A 12,271-nucleotide genomic window follows, 5' to 3' on the forward strand; every position below is an offset into this window, starting at 1 on the left:
CTGAAACGCGGGCTAGACATGCCGAAATTCTCTCCTGCGCAACGCCGCGATGAGCTCGAGCGCATGCGCGTCCCCTCCCCTTCTCTCTCCTCTCCTACGCTGCCCCCTCTCGCCCGCCTGTAGACCGCGTTCCCCGCTCGCCCTGTGAGAATTAACGGCCAGGCTAGATGGAAGACACGACGAGCGTAGCGTCGGTCTTCGCGTTCCACGACGCGAGCTCGGTAGCATGCCCAACGAACGCCAACGGAACGCGATCGTGCAAGTGCTCCGGCTTCGCATCTACTCATGGTCCCCTTTAGCGGGAGATGGTGTAATCGCCTTCGCTGTGCAGTCGCCGTCTGACAGTGCGCTGGTGCCGCTTGATAGCGCCTCTGACTGGCGTTTGCAGGTGGGTAACGCCATGGAGAAGGAGAGCGCAAATGCTGTTCAACGGCGCAGAAGAGCCGAGAAGCTTATGTCATCGGATCCCGAAGTGGTTGCCTGGCAATTGGCGCTTCAGCGTAAGAATGAACAGAGGAACGCTAAACGTGCTGCGGAAATTTGGAAAGCTCAAAATAATCAGCTGAACCTTTGCTAACGCTACGTATATCCTGGCATAGCCGAGCTAAGCCACTGCAAATTTTTATTGAACGACAGCCTGCATCAGACATCAGCCGCCCCTTAGAATCCTCTAGCGGCACTGTCACAACCGCCGACTGCGTGTACCTTGGGTCTGGCAACCAGCGCGATGGACATGCTGAGCCGTCGCTTCATGCCACCAGACAGCTGAGGAGGGAACGAGTCTGCCTTGTCGGTGAGCTTCACGGCCTCCAGAGTTTCGTCTATACTCTTGTTCAGCTCCTTACCGTCCACGCACCGCAACTGTGAGCCGCACGTATGATACGTAATTAAGTTGTGCCAGTTATGACTGTCAGTACGAATAGAATTTGGAGGATACATTGATTAACGCGCACATGCACCTCATTTTCACATCAGTGAAGCGGCCTTTATACAGTGTGTTTTAAGAAATGTGCCCGAAAATCCTCAAAGGCAAAAGCGATATTTGCTTGTGGTCCTCATGATTACACTTTTTTTTGCGGTAGACAACTTAAGATCGCTATAGACATCAATTACGGCGCTACATACAGCACGTTACCTGAAAACGGGCGAAGCGTTCCACCCGATGCACAGATAATGTTAAAAGTTTTCGGTTGACTTACGGGTATTTGTAAAAATATCCTTTCATTAAGAACTCGAATACGCATACATAATCATTTTACGCCCCGTTTCAAACTTTTGCTTAAAAACTCCACGCTGCATGGCACCCAGAAATCGGAAAGAATGTTACGTCTATGGAGAGCGGCGGAACTCTAACTTTTCTGGGTAAATTATGGTCGACGCAAAAAAAGAGAAAGAAACCATGATTTTCCGATGTTTATTTCTTTTCTTATGTCTATATCACTCGTAAGTAGTTTGTACATATTTTTCTCGGTGATAATGACATAGTCAAAGCACCTCGTTCATATTAAGATTTGGTTATTGTTACGCACCGGTTATAGGTGATGCGCAGCAAAAGTTTAGAATGTGCGAGTCGATAGCGGCCTTTGCAATAATTTACGCACGCTAGCGCTCTTGAAAAGCTTGCACTACGCCCACTTCGAGTGCCTCCAACTGCTTCCCTCTGCCGCGAAAGATCTATAAGTGCTATAATAGTACTCCTTTATTATTTAGCAGAAATGAGGAGAAACATGATGAGTAAGTCAAAACCATGTAGCCAAAATAAGCGCTTCTTAAAAAAATTCCTTACCTAAGTGCTTTAAACCATTACATGAAGACTAGGTTTCAAACAAACAAGACACACGCGGGTTTGCTTTAAGGTACATGGTTTCGGCACAGACGCCTAAGTTTCTTACTGCAGATGCTCAAACGACTATCTTTGCTAGAAATTGAAGCGCAATTCACGGAAGTCCCTGAAGTCTGCTGTGTTTTTTTTTCTCAATCCAGTTGCGTGTAAAGAATGCGTAAACTCCGCTAATTTACACTTATATGTTATAGTTACAGAAGAAGCAGCAATAAACATTACAGCAGGAATTTAATGGCGTCAGCTAGCTAGGCGAGTGACGTTAGCTGTCACAAATATCGCCCATCGAGCTAGCTAAGAAATGTCACTCGCATTAGAAATTCGAGTGACAGCATATCGAGTAAACTTGTAGGACAACCTTCGGCAGCAAAATCGGCTTCCTACACACGGCGCAGAGATTTGTTTATCAATGTTATGTTTAAGCATGAAAATGCGTGGCATAAAATTTCTTGGCACTAGCGAGAAAACACACTGCATATCAATTATACTCCTCATTTGTTATGTCACGCATGCAGTCTCTAACGAGCGGCAGGATATTACTCACCTGACCGAAATATACGAGATGCTCCCTGACAGTGAGGTCGGGAAAGACAACGTCGAATTGTTGACAGAAACCGGTAGAATTAGAGTGGGCGTCACCTTCGCCCCCGAGAAATTCGACGACGCCCGACGTAGGTTTCAGCAGGCCTGCAGGTTGTAAATCGAGACGAACTTTTGGCATGGTGAATGTTTTGGGCACATTATAAGATGCGTAAGTTGCGACGCATGTTCGGTGCATACTCTATCTACTCTATGGCTGCCGCGAGAGTTAACATCCGCATGGCTGGGTTTTATGAAAGTAGCAGTCCTTGTATAAGGCCGGGATGAATAAGGCAACTTAAATCCTGGCCTTTTACGTGCCGTTACCATATGATATGATTACGAGGCACGCCGCAATGGAGAATTTCAGATAATTTTCAACCACGCGGAATTCCTGAACGCGCATCTTAATGTAAACGCACAGGTGCTTCTGCATCTCGCCCCCATCAAAACGCGGCTGCCTTGGTCGAATCGAAACCGACGTCCTAGATGTTAGCAGCAGTCTAGCCGCTAAACTACCACAGCAGGTAATTTATCCTCAAGACGAAGCTCTTGAATTGGTCGAATATTTCTTGCTACTTCTTGGTTTTTTTTCTGACGCATTTCACGCAGCATCCGAAAGTGTATACCAGCGCTTACCTGCACATGGGCGAGAAAGCTGGCCCAGCGTTTCTCTACGAACATCAAATTAGAAAAGTGGTGTGACTGGGATACTTAATGATCCAGCGGAGCACAAGCGCAACACGTTTAATCCTCAATTCCTAGCCATCTGCATCCGTTGGCCACTAAAGCGTGATGTGGGATGTTGCATGGGTTGGAAAAAATAAATTGAGCTCACTCAGACTCACTCAAGAAATATTCTTGACTCACTAAATTATTCTTCAACCAGCCCCACTCGGACTCAGACTCACTAATATTCTCGCCAACCGGACTCACTCAGACTCACACTCACCAAAATTTTCCTCAAGCGGACTCACTCGGACTCGCGCTCACCAAAATTTAACTCAGCCGGACTCACTCGGGCTCACACTCACGACTCAGTCTGGGTCTGTGTGAGTCGGAGTGAGTCGACTCATGAGTGAGTTTGCCGACCTGTGGGTATGTGTGCTATCCCACGTATACAGAGACTAGCAGTCGCTGTCGGTATGGATGTATACGAAATTGCAGTTGCAAAACTATCTCGGAAAACTTGCAACTGATTTGTACACATAATTACCGCAGCTTTCATGCGCTACTTTCCCAAGCGCAATCAGGCTGTACAACTCGCCTAAAAAGCTGAAGCTTCCGGGAAAATGCTTTATGCACTGTTGCACTCGCCTGTGATGGTGCTCATCAGGGTTGTCTTTCCAGCACCATTGTGGCCAAGCAGCGCAGTCACTTCGGTTGAGTAGATCTTGAAGCTGACTTTGTCAAGTGCGGTGAAGGAGCCAAACTTCTGCGGATACGTTCAACATAAAAGAAAAAAATACCAGTCCTTAAGCTAAAGATACACAATCCAATCGCAAACAAGAAAATTGCTCAGCTTACACTAGTGGCGCAAGGCCGGAACCATCAGCGGGGCTAGTGCGCGACCTAGGTAAGTTTTGTTAGTAATAAGCTTTTGCTAGAGAGCTTTTGCTAAAGTTTTTGCTGGTAGTACTAAGTATGGCTAGACTTGGCTAGACATGTCACTCGACTACCTTTGACGTGATGTTGTGATTTTAGTCCCGTGACTCGCTGTTACGTGGCTTTTAGCGGGAAAATGTCACGTGGCTAGCTCTTACGCGATTTTGCGTGATTTTAGTAACGTGACTAAATATTACATGATTTTTTAGTCACGTGACTAGACGCTGCGTGATGTTACGTGATATTTAGTCAGGTGAGTGTTGTGATTTTAGTCACGTGACAAGTTGGTATGTGATGGTACGTGATTTTAGTCACGTGACTGAATGTTACGTGATTTTTAGTCACATAACAGACTCAACCATCATGGACTAAAGCGGGTTCTTGGGCTAGTTGGTGCATGGTCTGACAAAAATTTTGAAGCGCAAAGGAGCGGCATTGTGCTTGCATACCGCGCTAAGCAGATCTTGATGATGGTTGACAGTATTCATTATCAGGTTTCGCGTCGCCAATCGGCTTCTTTCCCTTGCTTAGTCATAACTAGTGTTTCGGAGAGTTTGCTCAAGAAATTGAAAGGCATGCGCAAAAGGGTGGAACCTACACAGCGTAATTTTAATGGCCAAAAAAAAAACTGTTGTTAGTTGGCGCCAGTTCTGTCATTTCTTGTCCTCGTTCGTTTGTGTGTCCAAATTTTCGTCAACCATCATTGTTTTTGTATTCCACGCCGGGCATATCAGCGCACGTGTTGTGGAAGTGAAGCAGAAGTTGGAGAGGACGAAGCGAGCGCGTATTACTGTTCAAGATGATGATAATTCCTGTTTGCACTACCCCGCGCAACGAAAAGCTTAAAGAGATCTGCTCTTAAAACAGCTAATTCATATCATCAATGCATCAGTTCTACACAAAGTGAGCAGTCAGTGCGACCCCAGACTAAACTCAGACTAAACCAAAGCTTATAACTTAACGTAAACTACCATACTGAATAGAAAAACCTCCCTAACACGGAAGCGTGATAGCATGTCAATACAGCTAATCGAACAGTTCGGTCTTAAGAGCAGCGCCGACAAGCACGAAAGGCAAGTACCTAGAACAAAAAACAACCCGAATACCTGTGATGCAAACAAGTTGAAATTTAACGACAAAGACAGGATGTATAACATAAACTTGTAGAGGACAATTAGATCAGCATCGGTAATATTCAGAATAGACATGCTAGCTATAAAATTGAAGCTCTTCGTGTTCGAAGAAGACGTTTATCTATTCAGTAAACTAGAGAATGCGTTCATACGAGCCCGAGCCCCACGTTACATACACTGATGCTTCTATAGACACGTGCATTAAATAGGAAATTAAGTTATTGCAAAGCAGGCGCTGTTTCTCTGTAAAGCAGACGAGACATATACAACCAACTCTTTCCCACTTCTTGTAATTAATACACTGGTTCACTTACCACAGTCAAGCCGCGGATGTCTACAGCCGCCGCAAGGTGCGGCGGGGCTTCAAAACGTTCCGGGTCTTGCTTCTGCGCAGAATCCTCGGCGTTCGGATGCCCTTTAGCGGGCATCCAGTAGCTGGGCTGCATGTAATAATGTTTCTGCTTTAGCAACACCTCAGTGGCACCGCAAGACGAAATATGTGCAACCAAGCGACTTTTCTATGAAGGACGTCCTACATATATTCACAGTTAAAGAATTGAAAAAGCGTGTGACTTATGACCAGACAATGAACCAGACCCGAAAACTTGGAGGACGCTTGAGCTTCACCTTGAAGAGTAGAACGCGATTGCGTAATCGGGCCCCGTGCGCATCGCCTTCCCAATTGCTAGCCTGGCTTCTGTTCTCGGTGCATGCCTCAACCACGCCGTAAGGAAACGAACGACTGTGCACGTGACATCGGCCGTTTCAAACTATCCTCGAATGCCCACTGCAAGTACACTTGTTAGATGCCACTACACCATAATTCTTCCTTTTGCGAATCAGCGAAGGGCCCACTACGCGTCCGCAACGCAACACGCGAACTTACTCAGCTGCTCACTTTGCTGATGCTTTTGCAGCTGATGATGGTTAAATATGTCTGAGGGTGTTGTAATGGTGGGCCTTTAAACCGCCCACTCGTGCTATTCACATGTTTTGATGCCTGGCGCGATTCTACGCTTCTGCCACGCAATATTACATGTGTTAAGGAGACTCCTCGCACTACATGACATTCATATAATGTTTCTTTTTTTTTTAAGCAGATTCTAGCAATAGCGTCGCTGTGTGGTAGAGCACCTGCTTGCCACGCAGACGGCCTGGGCTCGATTATCACTCGAACCGTAGTTCTTTATTATTTATTTTAATTTCATCTTGCTCAATTTTTCGGTCACGGACAAGATGATGTTTCGCTCACAACCTACGGCGCTGACGCCGACACCATCATTTCAGCGAAATGAGCTCTTTAACGCTATCGCGTAAAAAGCGGATGCCTTGGTTTTCACAGTGTTGTCCTAGATGGTACGCTTCCTCACTCTGCAACTGACTGTTGATCAATCTCGTGGCTGCAAGACATCCTTATTTCTCGGTTGTAAAACGTGATTTTCTTATTTCTTTGTTCTAAGGCGTTCTTCTTTCTCGGTTGTGAAACGACAGTCCGGGCTGTCGTATGCTGTCGTCGCCTGTCGTCCATTGTCTCATGTTGTCGCTGTGACGTTGGCAAAGCCATGTATAGCACAGCCATGTATGTTATAGCAATGTGTAGTATAGTAAGAGGGAAGTGAGAGTGAGGAGGACGAAAAGAGGCTGGCGAAAGTGTAAAACATAGCATAGGTATGAAGCCACGCAGGCAAAACCATGTGTAGAATAGCCATGTACAATATTGCCCCGCGAGCTTCTTTTGTTATTTTTATGTCCAGACAACGTTAGGCTCTTCTTACAGGCTTGAGCGCGCGAAAACGCTAACAGCTGAGATTATTCTGGATCTAACGCGGCCACCAGCGTAAGGCTCGAATGTTCGCTGCCGCCCGTATAAATGCCGACGCGCCTTGCTGCAGACCAGTTTTATCGACGGCCGACGCTCTGTTCGCCGCTATCAGTGTACAGTGTGTATTGCTGTAGTTTGCCTTTCCGCTTCCTGGCCACAAGTTCGGCCAGATAAAAAGTTTCATTTTGGACACGCCGACTGCTGCAACGTTACTAGAACAAACTCAGTTTAAAAGCTCCGCCGGAGAGGTGGTCCGCGTGGCGGTCGTGAGAACTAGTGGCGCTGCAGTCACGTCTAGCTCCCGCGGCTGGCGTTTGTTGTGATCGGCGCCGCCGATGTACGAGCGCACGTGGGTTACAGCATCGTCTGCGCTTTGTTAGCTCGTCATTTTTGCGACTGTTCTTGACCAGGCTTAGCGTCTTGTACGAAGACACGTGCATGATGTACGAAGCGTAACGAGGGCGCACAGATTCACAGTGCGGTATGCCGACTTGCTTTGCGCCGGGCTGCAAGAGCGGCTACCGCAACGACGACTCCACTTCACGACACTTCTTCGGACCTCCAAAAGACCCTACGCCATTCAAGCTTTGCATCGCAAAGATAGAAAGCTGACTGCGAAATGCAAGGTCTGTGACGTTCATTTTGAGAGTGACGACATTGTAAAGCACTATCGTCGTGTCGTTGCGGGACAAGAAGTTTTGATCCCACGTGGAAAGTGGGAACTCGCGCCAGGTGCCGTGCCGCGCTTGTTCCCAGCACTTCCACCCCACATTTCAAAGCCAAAATGTTCGGGGTTTAGGCGCAAATCCCCCCCAAAACGCACGGCGTCCCGCGAAAGCCCGGTGCCCAATTTGGAGGAGCCGCCAGAAATAGAACAGCAAAACGAAAGGCAGGCGAATACCTATATACGCTACCGAGACAGAGTTGCATCACACTGACATTCGATCAGTTGTCAGCTGTCACTATGCCTTCAAAGTAGTGGATTTTCGAGAGATTTTACGACGAGGTATTGAACAAGATGTGTGGAATATTTTACACTCGCCGGCTCGGGAACGGGCTGCTCAGCGCAAAAATTTGACACGGTACACATAGAAAAGACGATGACCAGCGCTGGTCCTCGTCTATTCTATGTGTACCGTGTAAATTTTTTTGCGCTGAGCAGTTTAATAATAGAATACCAACAAGCCCAATCCCACACTTTGCTTCGGGAACGGAGACTTACTTGTGCAAAAGATAATTGTAGTTGACGAGCAGTTTAACTGTGTAGTGAACGGCTACAGCACAAAACGCAAACGGCTGTCGTACAGTGTAAGAAGTGCTGTGGGCATGGAACATCTGCTCGGTGAAGTTGAAAAACTGAAGTTGAATACTGACGACTGTTATAGCGACAGAGTACGCGCGAATAACTGCTCGGTGCTCACATCATGGCCGCTCTGTTCGAATTGTTTAATGCACCGTAGAAGCATGCGACGTAGAAAGATGAGACACCGAAAATACAACTATCCGCCGAAAAAATTGCTCAGAGACGACATCTATTCGATGTAATCGCACACTCAGATTTCATTTACCGAGTTCTCGTAAAATTTTCCGATTTTGGGTCAGTATCCCTTTAACCGTCGCGAAAACGTGTCTTGTAAACATTGCAAAGCATTGGTGATGTTTTTCGAGAAAGTTTTTTTCAATAAATTGTAGAAACATGAGTACTGTTTTTCTAGAACGTTTTTGTATCTCGAGTGAGTAAGCTTCTTTGTACACTCTAAAGGCTTTTACAAACGTGTTGGGTTGTTCTTGGTCTAGATAAGACGGCAGCGGCTAAAATTGTGGTGGTATAGTCATAAAGATTACGCTGAAAACCCTCATTCGCTTAGAAACTCCTATGCTTGGAAGTTAGTGCAATGTAGACAGCTCAAATATTGTCACAGGGTCGTGACGTCGACGAAGGCAGCAGTCAGCAGGTCCGAGATGAAACTCTTTATTTGGCCGAACTTGTGGCCGGGAAACTGAAAGTCAAACTAGAGCAATACAGTGATAGCGGCGAACAGAGCGTCGACCGTCGATCAACTGACAAGCGGTCAAGCGCGTCGGCTTTTATACAGGCGCTATCGAACTTTCCAGCGATATCGCTGGTGGCGGCGTTATCTCTCGACAAAGCTGGAACATTCGCGTGCGGCGCGCAATCTTAACAAAACGATCTACTACAATCGCGAAGCTTCTCGAACACTGCTTCGCGGACAGCGTCGAGCGTTGATAACCGTCCTTGCTGGTCAAACCCGAATATATCAAAATAAAACAAGAAGTGGGCGTGGCAATATAGACCGAACATCGATTCTTAGCCAATCAATGAACAACGCACGCGGGCCAATGCATAGAGAAGACCTTATGCATATCCACCTAAGTATCCACCTAACTAGTACAATAAGAAAGTTGCTGCGCAGTTGCCGCGAGCAACTGCGCGGCGTACCGCAGCGTTATGCCGTGGCAGCAGACGACGCGCCGATAGTGGCGCAAGACGGAACTGCAGCGCCGCTAGTTCTCGCGACCGCCGTTCGGACCACCCTCCTCCGCTGGCGGAGATACGGAGCTTTGAAACTGAGTTTGTTCTAATAACGTTGGACTGCTGCCTTCGCCGACGTCGCGGCCCCATTACAGTATAATATATCAAAGGGGCGGGAAAGAGAAGTGAGGGTAAGAATAAGTGTTGCGAGGGTTAAAAGGACGGAAAAGGGAGGAGAAAGGGTAAAGGATACATGTGTAGTGCAGTGTAGCACGATTTGAGAAAGGAGGAGGGGAGAGCGTAAGGCATAGTATAGCCATGTATAGTATAGAGGGTTATTTTTAATACTTCGTTTCCCACTGTTTTCTGGCGCAGCACCTTGTTGTTAGGCATTGTTAATGACCTATTGTTGGTTTTCTTGGTTTTTGACGCGGCTCTTATGTGGTTGAGCTTTGTTTTTGCTTTTTTATGCTGTTTTCAAAACTATATCTCTTACTTACGCGGCTCTCGGTTAAGTATTTTTTCGGAGTTCCGTTCACCATATGTGCAGAGTCTCTAGCCCACAATTTTTTTTTCTAAACGTGGGGTAGTTTGTTTCCGCTTTGTTTGGATGGTTCGTTGACGGCCTGTTTAGTCTGAAAGGAACTCGTTTCCTTGTGGGTTTCGATGTTAGGGTTTGGTGATTGCGCATGCGTTTTTCTAGGTTTATTTTTAATGCAAGTGTTCCTTGGTCTTTAATCTCAGACGTTTTCTATCGCCTTCGAGCGGTAGGAAGCTAATTCAGCGTTGGTGCGCAGCCATTACGTGGTTTTTTGGTGAGGTCTTGGCAGTTTTGTTATCGGGTAGATGATTGACAAATGTTATCGCCCCTGCTGGTTGCCGGTATAAATTTTTCATGTTTGCTCAATAAACCTCAGTTGAAAGTTGAGCGCTTGTCCTGTGTTCCTCTTGTCTATGTCCCCGTTCCATAGAGATAGTTTATTCCGCATCAAGGATGAACCAACTTGCCCAAACACAAGTCTTGCTAAGCCATATGTATCGTCCATGCTCACTTTCTAAGCGCAAATTCATGCAGCCTGCCATATACATCCTATACGCGTTGGTGACAGCGTACTCTTCGAAGCACAAAACATACCTCACCTGCACTGTGGTGATACTATATTCAGAGAATATAGCAGGCGATTCTTGTATTAACATGGAGGCATTTTCTTTCGCTGCTGCAACGTCTCTTAAAATGAGGACAGAAGCTTTTAAGCTTCTCGTTACTTTTGTATTGTGCGCCCATGCAAATGATAATGTTGAAAATAAGGCGGGCATTGTTTGGTCTGCTCTGTCTTTTCCTTTGCCGTCCTTCGCTATGATTAATGAATGATTTAGAACTTAAAAAACACCGTAAAAATTGAACAATAGTCTCCTGTTCGCAGTGGAAGTTAACCATAAAAAATTGAGGTTTTAGGCATCTGCTTTCGTGTTTTCGCTGCGCACACTGTGAACCTTACTTCATGAAGTCAACTGGTTCTTAATTTGTGTAAACGCGACATTATGGTTATCAACATTGCCAGCTCTAAGTAAAGCAAGCGCTGAATACGAATAGTAAAATGCACGAACCATGAAGATGAAAAGCGGGGACTGCGGATAAGCCGTGGCCCACGGCAAAACATTGCTGAGGTAGAACAACAGAAACACTTCGACAAGGCAGGTGAGCATCATGACGGCGAATAACTCGAACACGCTGTCGTAGTTCAGTGCATGCTTGAATATGCTTCCCCAGCCGGCTCCGTCTACGTACACAGAGGAATAAAATGTACAAACAGATCAGTGTCGACTTAGCGGCAATTGCGCGACGAATTCCATCCATCCATCCATCCATCCATCCATCCATCCATCCATCCATCCATCCATCCATCCGTCCGTCCATCCGTCCATCCATCCATCCATCCATCCATCCATCCATCCATCCATCCATCCATCCATCCATCCATCCATCCATCCATCCATCCATCCATCCATCCATCCATCCATCTATCTATCTATCTATCTATCTATCTATCTATCTATCTATCTATCTATCTATCTATCTATCTATCTATCTATCTATCTATCTATCTATCTATCTATCTATCTATCTATCTATCCTTTTGTGCTCTCGTGGGGTTTTTTTGTTATCCTGGTATGCATCAGAATTTTCTTGACATGACATGAGTGTACGGAAAACATATGATAGATTATTTCGTGAATAATATGATACATGGAAGGTATATCATAACCTAAATGACAACGTGCCTTTTTGATAACACGGTGTTCGTTGCACTATCGTGGCAAGTACCAGAATGGGCATATCATCTCATGTGTGTGTTTTACAAAACTAGCACAGCTCCACTGACTTTAGGTCGCGAAGACTAATGAAACAGCGGAACGGGTGGCTTTTGCTGAGCTTTAGGGCTTTTTTACTAAGTACTATTTCAGTTGTGGTATAGCGATGACAATGTGATGACAAGAAACCGTCCGTCGGCTTTGGCTGTAGCCCCTCTTTCTCGGCTACAGATGTTTTGCAGGACTCGCAGGCCAGGGTCGGTTTCTCGTCTGTGCTGGGCGGCCAAGCGATTTTCCTCCCGATGAGCCTTGTCTCAACGTAGTCGTGACGCTACCTCCCTAGATCGAAACTCGGCTCTTCGCTGTCGCATAGCCTCGGCTTCCATTGCTCGGAACTCGGGATCGGCACGTCGTCGTTGGGTCCATGCTCGAGCAGCTTCCCGCCGTCTTCCTAGATGCGCCGCTACTCCCGGAGACAGTTGCTT

General features: G+C 46.4%; 1 protein-coding gene across 1 annotated transcript in view; it reads right to left on the reverse strand.

Annotated features, from left to right (window-relative positions):
• Positions 1-660: 660 nt before the first annotated feature.
• LOC119385574 (phospholipid-transporting ATPase ABCA3-like) overlaps positions 661-12,271 on the reverse strand; it is a 58,990-nt gene continuing 47,379 nt past the window's right edge. The window contains exons 6-10 of the mRNA XM_049414021.1: positions 11,082-11,254; positions 5,472-5,597; positions 3,737-3,854; positions 2,385-2,527; positions 661-861 (exon numbers count right to left, since the gene is read on the reverse strand). Of these exons, the coding sequence (XP_049269978.1) occupies positions 661-861; positions 2,385-2,527; positions 3,737-3,854; positions 5,472-5,597; positions 11,082-11,254 (761 nt within the window). The remainder of the gene's footprint in view (positions 862-2,384; positions 2,528-3,736; positions 3,855-5,471; positions 5,598-11,081; positions 11,255-12,271) is intronic.

Source organism: Rhipicephalus sanguineus, chromosome 3 (assembly GCF_013339695.2).
Source record: "Rhipicephalus sanguineus isolate Rsan-2018 chromosome 3, BIME_Rsan_1.4, whole genome shotgun sequence".
Classification (NCBI taxonomy): Eukaryota; Metazoa; Arthropoda; class Arachnida; order Ixodida; family Ixodidae; genus Rhipicephalus; species Rhipicephalus sanguineus.